We start from the raw sequence: 15,108 nt of genomic DNA on the forward strand, positions 1-15,108 counted from the left end.
CCTCTGCTCAAGTGATTCCAAAAACGATAAGAGTCATCTACTCTGTAAATCCTATCATCCTATGAAGTCTGAAGGTTCTGGGTCAAACTGTTCTCAAGTTATTATTTGGAAACCGTTACCAAACAATCAATAAGGGTTATCTACTCTACATGTCCAATCATCCTATGAAGTTTCAGCATTCTGGGTCAAGTGGTTCTCAAGTTATTGATCGAAAATGGTTTTCCATGTTCAGGCCCCTGTGACCTTGACCTTTGATCTAGTAACCCCAAAAATTATAGGGGTCATCTACTCTATAAGCCCTATCACCCTATGAAGTTTGAAGGTTCTTTGTCAAATGGCTCTGCAGTAATTGATCGAAAATGAAGTCACAAGTGTGAAAGACGGATGTCCCCTGTGACCTTGACCTTTGATGGAGTGACCCCAAAACAAATAGGGTCATCTACTCTGTAAGTCCTATCACTCTATGAAGCTTGAAGGTTCTAGGTCAAATGGTTCTCAAGTTACTGATCGGAAATGGATTTCCCTGTGACCTTGACCTTAAATAGTGACCCCAAAATCAATAGGGGTCATCTACTCTGCAAGTCAAATTATCCTATCAAGTTTCGACATTCTGTTTCAAGTGGTTCTCAAGTTATTGATTGGAAATGGTTTTCCATGATCAGGCCGCTGTGACCTTGACCTTTAACAGAGTGACTGCAATATCAACACGGGTCATCTACTCTGCATGTCCGGTCATCCTATGAAGTTTCAACATTCTGGGTAAAGTCATTCTCAAGTTATTGATCGGAAATGGTTTTCCATGATCAGGACCCTGTGACCTTAACCTTTGATGTAGTGACCCCAAGTTTGAAGGTTCTAGGTCAAATGGTTCTCCAGTTATTGATCGAAAATGAAGTGTGACAGACGGACGGATGGCCTTACGGAAAGGGCAAAAACAATATGTCTCCCCCAGTGGTGGGGGTGTGAGGGGGAGACATAAATAGTCTGATAAAATATTTAAGTAGACAACAAGAGATGTCAGTTGACAGCGCACTCGACTACTCGAAGAACTGATGGAAGTATGGCAGAGATTTTCAGACAAAAGAAAAAGAATAGATAAGATATAACATGTACCTGCATTTGTGGATTTGGATATAAGTCTTGCACTATAAGGCAATGTATGACCATGATGGTAAGTAAGTGTTCAAAGTTTCAAAGACATATATCAAACAGTTTAGACAACATAAGGAATGGTATGCGAAACTTAACTAATTTCTATGTCAAAAAAGGGCCATAACTGAGCTAAAGTCCTTGTCCTAGTTATGTAGTCTTGCCTACATATGAAGACTATGATAGTAAACAAGTGGTCAAAGTTTCAAAGCCCTGTGACAAACAGGTTAGGCAAAATATGGACTGGTATGAAAAACTTAACTGATTTCCATGTCCAAAAAGGGCCATAATTCAGCCAAAATAGTTGAAAGAGTTATGTACTCTTGCCTACAGATGGAATTCATACTGATAAACAAGTGTTCAAAGTTTCAAAGCCACATTTAATTGACGACAGATGACTCACAACAACGGACACAGGGTGATCATGATGGCTCATCTTTAGCACTTTGTGCTCAGGTGAACTAAAAATAGATGTCCAAATATGATAACTGCTAACCCAAGAAGGAAAAACAAACAAAGTAATTTCTTTCTTCAATATATTTTCAGTTTTTCTGTCTTCTTCTATAAATGTATAAATGATTAATTTGATAACATATATAAATGTACTAGTTCAACATACTTGTACGAACAATTATCGTAAAATAACCTACATGATAAGTACATTTAATGTAATGTTTCATATTATTAGACTTGACTATGCTTTGTTTGCTCAGTGAAGTTTGATATTCAGCAAGGAAAAATTAATTTCATGAAGACAAAATATTAATAGATGGAGAGGACTTCAATAAGCCTACTGGCTTCCAGTCCAATCCAAAATCTATGTATGTAACTTATTGGGAAATAAAATATGTTTAAACCAAAATATTAATAAAATCCATTAAGAAGATCAGTTACCAGTTTAAAATTTCAGACATGATTTATTCTTCTGGTTAAAAAGAGCTTGTTACTATTAAAGTTTTAGTATGAGTAGTTACAAACATAAAAGACATCAGATTTTTTTTTTCTTTTTCCTTTCAGTACTGACATATTACTTATCTGCCTTTACCATTATTTACATATGACTGACAAACTTGTACAACTATTTGATCCATGTTTTGCACTAAAAGGTTTCCCCTTGATTCCCCTTTAAATATAAGATAACACCACTGGTATTATACATGTATATCATCCTTAAGGGTGGTAATATAATTTTTTTACATTTTTAAAATACCTTGGTTAGTTTTTAATTTATCTTCAAAAACAATTCTTATGGTGTATTTTCCATTGTAAATTTCAGCCACTTTTTATGAATTCTTTTTTTGTGTTTACATGTATTTGTAAACCTTTCAGAATGTCTTAGTTAGCAAGATAGCAACATTTTCAAAAAAAATATAAATATTGTATAAAGATTTTTGTTTTGAAATTAAGATTCTTTTTGGCCATAAACCTTAAAACGTAACTAAAAAGACCCTAGCTTCTACAACCACAGGAGGTCTTTAGAATGATGTGTATGTTATACAGATCTTGCAAAATAAAGCTGCAATTCACAAAACAAGCCATGATGGCCCTTTATGCTTAACAGAGTTGATCTGGGCTACTGACCTAGTTTTTGACCTCACATGACCCAGTTTCAAACCTGACCTAGAGATCATCAAGACAAACATTCAGACAAAGTTTCCTAAAGATCGGGTTACAACTGTGGCCTCTAGAGCGTTAACAAGCTTTTTCTTTGATTTGAATGGGTGACCGAGTTTTTTGACCCCATGCCCCAGATTCTAACTTGACCTAAAGGTCATCAAGACAAACATTCTGCCAATTCTCATGAGTTTCAAACTTGAACTGTGGACTCTTAGAGTGTTAACAAGATTTTCCTTTGATTTGGCTAATGACCTAGTTTTTAACCCCACATGACCCAGTTTCAACCTTAACCTAGAGGTCATCTACAAAAACATTCTGACCAAGTTTCATAAAGATTGGGTCACAAATCTGGCCTCTAGAGTGTTAACAAGGCAAAATGTTGACAGACGACACATGATGGAGGACAGACGACGACGGACAATGACCGGTCAGAATAGCTCACCTTGAGCACTTTGTGCTCTGGTGAGCTAAAAAAAACCTTGTTATGTAATAAGTGGATCAAGCAATATAATCTTATAGTGTGTTTACAACCATGCAACAGATAATAGAAGAATTACACTTCTGTGAACATTTATACAATTACCATGATGGCACTTAAAACATTAAACAAATATACACAATGAACCTAGACTAGTATTATCTGAATTTCCAAAAAGAATTCATTTTGGCTATATACATACATATATAATTGCAATATATACATACATTTCAAAAGACAATGTAAAACACAACCACTGAACAACATTTCAACAATGTCCTATTTATCAGTAAAAATATAAAAATAAGTATTTTAGTAAAATTGTTGGAATGTATTCTGATATGTCCATGATTTACAACCTAAATAATAGTAAATACACTAAGATAAATATGGTTGTGGAAAAAAAATAAAGTTCTTATCTACTTCATTTTAGATATCCATTAAAACTGAAAGACAATATAAACACTGTAAACATACTTCAGTGTGAAAATAAGGTAAGAATGCAATAGCTAATATTCCAGAAATCTGGTATCTGCAGGTCAACATGGTCAGTGACACTGAACAACCTTAAACTTAAATAAAGATCACATATTCATCACCTTGTACCACACCTTGAAAAAAAAAACCTACTCAATTTGACCAATTGGACAAGATCTCTCACCCTATGATTTTCTTCTATAATGTATAAAATAAATATATTATTTAATTACAATTAAAAATCACCTTATTTTTCAATTTATGTTGATAAATTTTACATCTTAAAGGTGGTCAATCACATTTGAGGGACACTTTATGACAGTTTTCAATTTTCATAGATTCTATTAGAGATTTATTTAAGGAACTAGAAGAGCCTTTACACAGAGTTAGATACCTATTGGAAAGGTATAATTATTTTATTACTTTTTGTAATAACCTACCTTTAACACAAAAAACTTGTGGACTGTTTCTTTTGATTTCAATATGATTTCTAGTTTTACATTGACAAATATTGGAATATTTCAACTACCTGAAACAAAACACAATTTTTTAAAATAACATGTAGCTTTGGAATTCATCTATTTTCATGTGAAACCAAGATGGACAAAGGGATGTAACTGAAATTTTATCAACTTGCATTTCTGATTAATTTCTGCAGAATATATACTTGTCAATGCAAATCTTTGACAACTTTACAGGGTTTGAATTTAGCCAGATTTTCTACTTGCATTTTTTCGCAAGTGGTATTTTTTTTAACTTGCTAAATGGAAAAACAACTTGCATTTTCCGCGACTTGTCACTTTATTAGAACATTAACACAAACATCAACGTGACGAGTCCAGCCAATCGTATTTATGCTATATAAATAGTAACTTATTATAGATTGCCAAAAAACCCACCGGATGCGGTAAACGTCATCAAAATTGGCGCAGGTACTTGTTAGCAATTGAAAAGACATGCGCACGGGACATGTATCGAGTGTAAACTTCCGTTTACGAGGAAAGATGAAAGAGTGCTCCGAAATTCGTTCTGCAAATGACAATGCGCTGCAATAACCGCGAGTTGTTAAAGAAAGAACAGTGTAAGATTGAGACGACCGTTTGAAATGCACATTATTCGGCCAAAAATTTTCACTCGCAAAAAAATGCTGGTGTCTGAAATCTCACCTCGCAGTTTGAAATTTGCACTCGCATTTCATGAGTATGCGAGCTTAAATTCAAACCCTGCTTTAATACAATAGTGCTTATATTCATATCATTCCTTAGGCAAAATATTCTCTAATTTTATACTTATGCTAAATAACATTATCTGAGTTTGGCAACCAGGATAGGTAAATCAAATTTTAAAAAATACTTCCAATAAAGATCTGACTTGCATCAAGAACTTGGTGAACACAAATAAGTGTAAACTAGAAGATGTTTTTGTAGAAAAGCGCATATGTCTCCCCCAAAGCATAGTAGTAACAGGCAAGAAGTCAATAGAGGACATGAGCAGAAATCAAAGAGACACTGATGGTTGGCTTATAGACTGAAATACAATAGGGTTAATCTACTCGTCATGTCCAATTATCCCATGAAGTTTCAATTTTCTGGTTCAAGTGGTTTTCAAGTTATGGACTGAAAATGATTTTCCATGTTCTAGCCACTGTGACCTTGATCTTTAATTGAGTGATCACAAAATCAATAGAGGTCATCTATTCTGTATGTCTAATCATCCTATGAAGTTTACACTTTCTGGGTAAAATGGTTCTGAAGTTATTGATCTGAAACAGTTTTCCATGACTTTAACCTTTGATTGAATGACTCTCCTAAAAAAAACTGGGTCATCTACTATGTAGCCCTATCATCCTATGAAGTTTGAAGGTTGTCCAGTTATTTATCGGAAATGAAGTGACGGATTCTGGCCCCTGTGGTGGAGTAACCCCGAAATCAATGGGGGTCATCAACTCTGCACGTCCAATCATCCTACAAAGTTTTATCATTCTGAGTCGTGTGGTTCTCAAGTTATTGATCTGAAACCGTTTTCCATGTTCAGGCCTCTGTGACACTGACCTTTGATTGGGTGACCCCAAGAACTACAGGGGCCATCTAGTCCGTAAATCCTATCACATGAAGTTTGAAGGTTCTAGGTGAAATAGTTCTCCAGTTATTGATCGGAAATGAAGTCTGACAGACGGAAGGACAGACAGACATTGCAAAAGCAATATGTCTACCCCCTGGGGAAGACATAATGATGAGTTGGTTATGTTTTGAACAAATCTATTAGCTGACCAAAATCTGATTAACCACCTTTACAGCAGGGGGAGTTTGTCTGCCTTGGTCAAATTAAGCAGAGGACTTTGTCCTACATTCAAATATACAAAACAGTATAAAAAATGACTACAAAATACATTGTTTAAACTCAGAGTACACATTTCATCATAGTATTGCTAATCCCTGACAACCATCGCCATATACATGTACAACTGTAAGCACTTTCTAAAGATTTCCATAAAATGTTGTCAATTCATGGCTGAACTTCTTTGGCATTTGGTCATTGTTTTATGCCATAAAATCTCGAGATTCTTGAGTAGATCTGTAAAGTTGAAGACTGATTCAATTCAGCAAACATTATTAAAGTAATCTTCCAACAAGGGTTCCCATGGAAATAAATATAACACAAAGAAATATCTCCTCCTTGTAGCATATCTCATTGATCTTGAGTTCTTTCCGTTGAGCAAACTTGTACAGTTCCCATGCTGGTATTATAACATGTAGACAGTCTGGAATCATCAAGGCTGAAAGTAAATTTATATATAATTGAGCCGCACAATGAGAAAACCAACATAGTGCATTTGCGAACAGCATGGATCCAGACCAGCCTGCGCGGTTTTATAACCTCGAAGACACATGTGAAGTTTCAATTTAATATCTGCATTAATTTTGGAGATAGTAACTTGCATGTATTACTAAGTCTAAAATGGGGCATATTTTGGCCAAAATACAAGTCAGAGTTATGGGACTTGACACATGGAGGTTGGTAATTGACCTAGAAAAAGAACAGATAAGTTTCAGAGCTAACTGCCTTTAAATGATAGCTATATGTTCTTACATTCGAAACTTTAACCAAGGTGTGATGCCGACGCCGACGCCAGGGTGAGTAGAACAGCTTGGACTATTCTTTGAAAAGTCGAGCTTAAATTAGGATAATAAATGAGATGTAAAGGTAAGAGGTTCCTAAAACTTACCAATATTTCTCGCTTTGTGGAATGCTGCCCCTTGTCCGTAAATGACATCTGCTATAAACTGGTCCATACCACCAACAAAAATATGCATAACATTTATGCTGACAATGGCAAGAATTTTCCAGGAGACGATCTCGTTACGTTTGTCACACAAGTTGAGGACGATACATGTGGTGATTATCTCCGTTATGGTGAACCACATGTGATGCTTGAAGTAACGGTAGAAATCTTCATTGTAGTAACTGAAGTAACTCCACCAAGAGTAGTAATGTGGGTAGCTGTAAACATTACAAACACATTGAACAGGAACAGTAATGTGGGTAGCTGTAAACATTACAAACACATCGAACAGGAACAGTAATGTGGGTAGCTGTAAACATTTCAGAAACATGTAATGTGAGTGAGTGAGTTGGGTTTTATGGCGAATCAACATAAAAAGGTCATGTAATCTAGATAGCTGTAAACATTACAAACACATTGAACAAGAGTAGTAATGTGGGTAGCTGTACACATTACAAACACATTGAACAGGAGTAGTAATGTGGGTAGCTGTAAAAATTACAAACACATTGAACAAGAATAGTAATGTGGGTAGCTGTAAACATTACAGAAACATTGTAATGTAGGTAGCTGTAAACATTACAAACACACTGAACAGGAGTAGTTACAGTAATGTGGGTAGCTGTAAACATTACAAACACACTGAACAGGAATAGTAATGTAGGTAGCTGTAAACATTACAGAAACATTGTAATGTAGGTAGCTGTAAACATTACAGAAACATTGTAATGTAGGTAGGTGTAAACATTACAAACACATTGAACAGGAATAGTAATGTGGGTAGCTGTAAACATTATAAATACATTGAACACGAGTAGTAATGTGGGTAGCTGTAAACATTACAAACACATTGAACAAGAATAGTAATGTGGGTGGCTGTAAACATTACAGAAACATTGTAATGTAGGTAGCTGTAAACATTACAAACACATTGAACAGGAGTAGTAATGTAGGTAGCTGTAAACATTACAAACACATTGAACAAGAATAGTAATGTGGGTGGCTGTAAACATTACAGAAACATTGTAATGTAGGTAGCTGTAAACATTACAAACAAATTGAACAGGAGTAGTAATGTGGGTAGCTGTAAACATTACAAACACACTGAACAGGAATAGTAATGTAGGTAGCTGTAAACCTTACAGAAACTTTGTAATGTAGGTAGCTATAAATATTACAGAAACATTGTAATGTAGGTAGCTGTAAACATTACAAACACACTGAACAGGAATAGTAATGTGGGTAGCTGTAAACATTACAAACACATTGAACAGGAATAGTAATGTGGGTAGCTGTAAACATTACAGAAACATTGTAATGTAGGTAGCTGTAAACATTACAAACACATTGAACAGGAATAGTAAATCTGTGGGTAGCTGTAAACATTACAGAAACATTGTAACGTAGGTAGCTGTAAACAGTACAGAAATATTGTAACGTAGGTAGTTGTAAACATTACAAAAACATTGTAATGTAGGTAGTTGTAAACATAACAAAAACATTTAAGAGGAGTAGTAATGTTGGTAGCTATAAACATTACAAAATCATTCAACACATTAAATTTAGTTAGGAAATCAGGCAGTGCGGACCTTTTTTGTGAATATTCACTCAATGTACATGTATTAGTGGACATCTGTTTTTAAATGAGAGAAATTGTTTCAGTTCTTCAGAGACAGCTTTGCCTCTTTGGCAAGGGTAAGAAGGTTGTTTTCGGATACAGTTTCTAAATAATATAGTCTTCAATTAATTATTTTGTGTAAACACATGCTTATTAATTATTACATATATAACAATGCAAAACCCTGCGGCAAATAAACATTCCTTTTATTAAAGTAGCTCAAAATTTATTTCCTTTTACACTTTTTAAATCCTAGTTTTTTGAAGCTGTAACTTGGCATCTGAGTCAAAACAAAAGAATTAGTAGGACAGTTATATTGGCTTAAAAATAAATGTTGATTTTAGAACTTTCTGATAAAAAAGAACATGAAATTCTTCATATTACATTTGACTGTACGTTTTGGCTAAATATCGAAAACAAATATATCAGTTCACCAACCATAACTTAATAGAATACACTTATCTAAGATGCTTACATATTCAGGATGTATAAGGCAAACATTGATATTCTCACTTTCTGTCTTCGTACCAGAGGTATAACATACTTGATGCTTTCGTACGCCAGCAACACAAACACAATAGTAAATATCCAGATACGAAATGTTTGCCATGTTGCATTGAAGTATACATGTTTGTACCTTGTCATACCTGGGTTCTCGTACTGTCCTGCAAAAGAATACATTTATTATAGAGGTAGTACACAAGATTGCTAAATGATAATGGAATGGGACGGTATATTACAATCTAACAATTCAGATTTAAATCCTGCAGAAACACAGTCCAGTACCCTGGGACATATGGTTGATTTTAGATTGCCAAGACTTGGTATGAGTGGGATTCAAAACTTTATGAAAATAAACATTAAATGCGGGTTAAAGCTACTAGCAATAAATTCTACTTTTTTATGAGAGGACAGTATTTGATTTGACTTATAACCATTTCTAATGCAAAACATGTATAATCTTGTGTTTTTATATGTTTTTCAAGACACATCAACACAAAATATGTTGTTCAGCAGCTTTCCAGCTATAATTCTGAAGGCAATCCACACTGTGTAGTTCAAGACATTATTTAAGTCATGGGCAGGTGACTGGGTTAAACCAACGTCCAGCTTGATAAGAATCCTCACATGAAATTATTTTACATCTCTTGCACAGTTCAAAACACTCGACTACAATGTCATGGACTGGCTGCAAGTGATACAAGTAAGCTACCTTAACCAACTTATCCTCCCATACTTATTGGTATGTAAATGTTTATTGTCTGAAACTGTTGCTTGAGTTTGATACAGCTTAAACTTTAGCCTGCAAAATTTCTAAAATGGACTGGTCCTTCATTCAGCTTGGGCAGTAGATCTACTATTTATTATTGTCCACTGAAAATGTAATAACTGAATAGCAAACAGTGCAGACTGTTCTGCACTGGTCGCAAAGGCAAAATCATGTGCCCGTAGCTGGCTAAAGGTTAAGAAAAGGAAGAGACAAGTAGCATATTACATCAAGACATACCTCTAAACACAGTGTCAAAACAAGTACAAGTGCAGTTATTTTTAGGAACTCTTGGCTTGTCTGGTACCCATATCTTCAAGTGGTAAATACCTTCAAATAAAAATACAAATAATATCAAATAATGACATAGAGAGCTCTACATAATAAATCAACATTACATGTATCCTTTAATTATATGTTTTTTTCACTGAATTACGAGAACATCAGAGAGTAAAATAAATATATCTTACACTGGTGAAAAACTATAAAATGGGTAGATTAAATTAAAATATGAAATAAAAAGAAAAGTGTTCATTATAAATGTAAGATCAAACAAGAGCTGTCTGTTGACAGCACGCTGTCTATTTGAAGAATTAATGGAAGTATTGCACTATATGGCAATGTGTGACCATGATGGTAAGCAAGTGTTCAAAGTTTCAATGCCTCATATCAAATAGTTTAGACAAAATATGAAATGGTATGCGAAACTTAACTAATTTCTATGTCAAAAAAGGGCCATAACTGAGCTGAAGTCCTTGTCCTAGTTATGCAGATATCTACATTATGTAGACTATAATGGTAAACAATGTAATGTAACAGGTTTAAAAGGTTCTTAACTTTGTGTGTTCTATGTTTTGACAATGTATAAAATCTGATGCAAGTTTCTGTACAGTGATTGTCAAACCTGTCACAAAACATGTAGCCCAAGGGTTAAGCCTGTCTACCATAGGTACATGTACATCTATATAATTCATTTTCCTGGTACATTAAAATAATATCTTTGAAGGAAAGCGACACAACAAATTGAGTAATTTTACATAGCGGCCAGACTGCTAGTTGTATATATGTCGAAAACATTTTGTATGTTAAGAGGACAGAATTAGAGAGATGGGAGAGAACCATTAAGGCATTGAGTCATGGGACTCAAGAGTTAAGAAGCTAGGTTACTGAATGCTATGTACTGAAAATGTTAGGTTCAAATTAATAATAGACTGTTGCTATGTTAAATAAAAACTGGTTAAAGGTTATGATTTGTTTTATAATGGCCGCATTACATTACAACAAGTGTCAAAGTTTCAAAGCCATATGACAAACAGGTTAGGCAAAATATGGACTGGTATGAAACACTTAACTGATTTCCAAGTCCAAAAAGAGCCATAATTCAGCCAAAATAGTTGACAGAGTATGTACTCTTGCCTACAGATGAAATCATAAATGATAAACAAGTGTTAAAAGTTTCAAAGCAACGCTGACTTGTACCAAAACTGAACCAATTTCCAAATCCAAAAGGGACATGATTCAACCAAATACTTGACAGAGTTATGTACTCTTGCCTGCAGATGAAATCAGACGATAAGCAAGTGTTCAAAGTTCAAAGCCACATGTCAAATAGTTTTGACAAACATGGACTAATGTACGAAAACTGAACCAATTTCAAAGACCAAAATGGGCCATAATTCAGCCAAAATACTTGACAGAGTTATGTACTCTTGCCTACAGATGGAAATCATGATAATAAGCAAGTGTTCAAAGTTTCAAAGCCACATGTCAAATAGTTTTGACAAAACATGGACTTACACAAAAATTGTACCAATTTCAAAGTCCAAAAAAGGACCATAATTCAGCCAAAATAGTTGACTGAGTTATGTATTCTTGCCTACAAATAGAGACTGTTATAATAAACAAGTGATAAAAGTTTCAAAGCCGTATGTCAAACACTTTACACAAAGTGTGAACTGGTAAGAAAAACTTAAACCAAGATTTCTAAGTTAAAAGGGTCATAATTCAGTCAAAATCCTTGATTGAGTTATGTACTCTTGCCTAAAACTAGACATGGTGATGGTACACAAGTAGTTGAAATTTCAAAGCTTTATCTCAAAAGACTTTTTCAAAATGTGGACTGGTACAAAAAACTTAACCAAGGTGTGACGCTGACACCGCAGTGAGTAGGATAGCTCTACTTATCCTTTGAATAGCCCAGCTAAAAATCATTCGCTCCTGAACAACATGTCTTATATTACAACTCGTCATTCTGCAACTCATGGAAATCTTACACCCGGTATTCACTCCCTGAAAGGTATTTCAATCTTATGCTGCAAGAAGAACCTCAGAATGTGTGCGATGTGGTCATTGTATACATCAAATAATTTACAAAGAGTCAGTAGGCCAGATTCTAATGACAACATGATTGACAGAAGATTCTTATTACTTCCAACTTATTTGATTTGCTCAGGATACAATATGTAGCATGTTTACCTATATGGAAATATGGCAGCACTATGAGTGTAAACGCTCCGACAAGGAATGATATGACCTTGTCCTTGTAGTTGGTCACAGACTTGGCACTGGAAGTGTGTAGTGTGTCTAGTTGTTCTCCCATGTAACTCTGGATCATGTTGCTACCTATCCCAGACTTCTGTTTGCTAAACCCGTACATGTTGATCAGATCTGTTGAATGTACCAAAGCTGAATAATACACAGAATATACAAAGCTTGCATTGACCATATTATGTTTAATATCAGAATAGGTCTGACTTTTAAATTATACTAAGGTTGTACAGGGTAAGTAAGTTTTAAATCACAATGGTATACAATGCCCAATCAGCATTTTTGGAAAAACAGGCAACCAAATCAGACTAGGTACTTCATTTTACTGGAAAGAAAATATGAAATGAATATGGGATGACCAGCATATATAATGCCTTGCTATTACCTTGTCTCCAAACAGATATAAATATTTGGGTAATTCTGACCATGTTTAAACAATGTGCCTGTATACGCTTAGGGTAAACATCTGTTTTTTAAGAGTTTCGCATTTTAAGTGCCGGCAAGCATTGCTCATTTTCGTTAGTTTTTATTATTTTTTTCACAATAAATAAAGCATGGCCCAAATCATTTCTGTACAGGTGTTTAATATTATAATGTTCAAAAGCATTATTGTTTTTGACTTTCCTCAAACAATTAAGTTTCTGCATCCTTCTGTATAAAAACAAGTATGACTGAGATATGGTAACATATTGTAAAACTTAGCACATATGAGAGTTATGACATTTCTTAAAGAAAAACCGAAGCAATATTCTTTACATTAGAAGAACTTCAAAACAGTAAACAAATCAGTAAATAAATCATAACCAAGTTCCATGAAGATAGGGTCATAAATCTGCCTCTACAGTGTTAACAAGCTTTCCTTTGATTTGAGTGTGACCTAGTTTTTGATCCCACATGACCCAGTTCAAACTTGGACTAGGAATCATCAAGTATAAACATTCTTACCAAGTTTCATGAAAATTTGGGACATAAATATGGCCTCCAGAATGTTAACAAGCTTTCCTTGATTTGACTGGGTGACCTAGTTTTTGACCCAATATGACCCAGTTTTAAACATTCTGTGCAAGTTTGTATCATAGCAAAGAATAAATGAAACCTTTATATGGCTAAAAGGGCCAAAATAAAAAAAATTGCCACTTTCAGGGGCAGTAACTCTAGAACCCATCATAAAGTCTTGCCAGTTTTCAAAAGGAAGCGAGATCGTACTCTGACTTATGTTGTGTATAATTGTGGTTAAAATTGAATGTAAATGTCACTTCTATCATGTTCACAAGGTAAAAATTAACAAATTTTGGCTCTTTCAGGGGTCAATCAGGGGCCGTAACTCTAGAACCTATGATTGGATCTGACGGATTCATCACAGAATCTAAGATCTGTTGTTGTTAAAGATATTTTGCAAGTTTGTATCAAATCAAACCATAACTGAAGTCTCTAAATATGTGGCTGCAAAAGCCAAAATAGCAAATTTTGGCCCTTTAAGGGGCCATAACTCTGGAACCCATAATGGGATCTGGCCAGTTTTCGAAAGGAACTGAGGAATTATGCCAATACAAGTTGTGTGCAAGTTTGGTTAAAAGCAATTGCAAAATGTGGTCTCTATCGTGTTCACAAGCCAAAGTAGCAAATTTTGGCCCTTTAAGGGGCCATAACTATGGAACCCCTGAAGGGAACTGGCCAGTATCGAAAGGAACAGTGATATGATGCCAATACAAGTCGTGTGCAAGTTTGATTAAAATTGATTGATTGAACGATGTACCACAGACGAAGGGCGATCACAAAAGCTCACCTTGTCACTACGTGACAGGTGAACTAATAATCATTGTCAAAGATGTGTGTCCATAGGAAACGGGGCACCTACATCGTCACTTTACATGTTTCATGACTAGGTGAAATATTTTTTTAAGATAACATGCAACACACACTTTAAGCACTTTATCAAGACCATAACTTTGGTCTGGCTTGGTGAAATCCCAAACAGAACACCAGTGCACAACTTCACCAGCTTATGTAGCAATCCTCTAATGTTTTAAGACTCCAGATCAAATACTTTTGAGATACATTGACACAAACTTTTATGCCCTAAATGTATATTTTGACTAGGTCAAGGCAATAACTCTGGTCTTGCAGTGTGAAATCCAAACGAAACTGACATTTCTGACATTTGCAGCCACCACAACATTACAGTTTGACCGACACAATATATAAAACAAATTGTATCTTCGTATTAGTTCGACTATATCAGCTAGGTGCACACTGAACTTCACATTCTGGATGACAATCCCTGTGAGGTTTAATAATATGCACGACAACAAATTTGTACGGACGGACAGATTGTACAGACAAGGGCAAATCTACGTGCCTCCTTATCAAATTTGGGGGGGGGTGGGGGGGGGGGGGGGAGATGAACACGGGCAGACACAAAAAAAACCTTAATCATGAGGTGGGTGGGGTGTAGTACATTGAGATGTGTTTTGAAATTATAACTCCTGCCACAAATTGACGTATAAGTAAAATAGCATACAAACTGTCATTTCAAAATATATTTTTAACAACAATTTAAATGACGTGTCATTTAAAACAAAATACCTGTAATTTACCTGTCACTCAATTCACCTTAGTCCTGGGATAAAATTGTCGAGAAGAAATTTGACTGGTGCCGGTTATTTAACCGT

The 15,108-nt window shown here is 34.9% G+C and overlaps 1 protein-coding gene across 1 annotated transcript; it reads right to left on the reverse strand.

The window, feature by feature from the left end:
- Positions 1 to 1,680: 1,680 nt before the first annotated feature.
- LOC123553961 (uncharacterized) lies at positions 1,681 to 12,571 on the reverse strand. The gene is made up of 5 exons (XM_045343741.2): positions 12,365 to 12,571; positions 10,130 to 10,219; positions 9,098 to 9,287; positions 6,948 to 7,222; positions 1,681 to 6,497 (listed from the first exon to the last, which is right to left on the reverse strand). Exons 1-5 carry the CDS (start codon positions 12,543 to 12,545, stop codon positions 6,334 to 6,336), a joined length of 900 nt encoding a protein of 299 aa, XP_045199676.2. The 5' UTR covers positions 12,546 to 12,571; the 3' UTR covers positions 1,681 to 6,333.
- Positions 12,572 to 15,108: the final 2,537 nt, after the last annotated feature.

Source organism: Mercenaria mercenaria, chromosome 7, assembly GCF_021730395.1.
Source record: "Mercenaria mercenaria strain notata chromosome 7, MADL_Memer_1, whole genome shotgun sequence".
NCBI classification, from domain to species: Eukaryota; Metazoa; Mollusca; class Bivalvia; order Venerida; family Veneridae; genus Mercenaria; species Mercenaria mercenaria.

What these genes read in the sequence shown, in the direction of transcription:
- LOC123553961 (XM_045343741.2), bottom strand. Translation starts at nt 12,545, where the DNA reads ATGTACGGGTTTAGCAAACAGAAGTCTGGGATAGGTAGCAACATGATC. An exon ending in GCCTTATACATCCTGAATAT is followed by an intron (nt 7,223 to 9,097) that starts GTAAGCATCTTA and finishes TAATGTTTACAG; the next exon opens with CTACCCACATTACTACTCTT. An exon ending in CCACAAAGCGAGAAATATTG is followed by an intron (nt 6,498 to 6,947) that starts GTAAGTTTTAGG and finishes ATTTACTTTCAG; the next exon opens with CCTTGATGATTCCAGACTGT.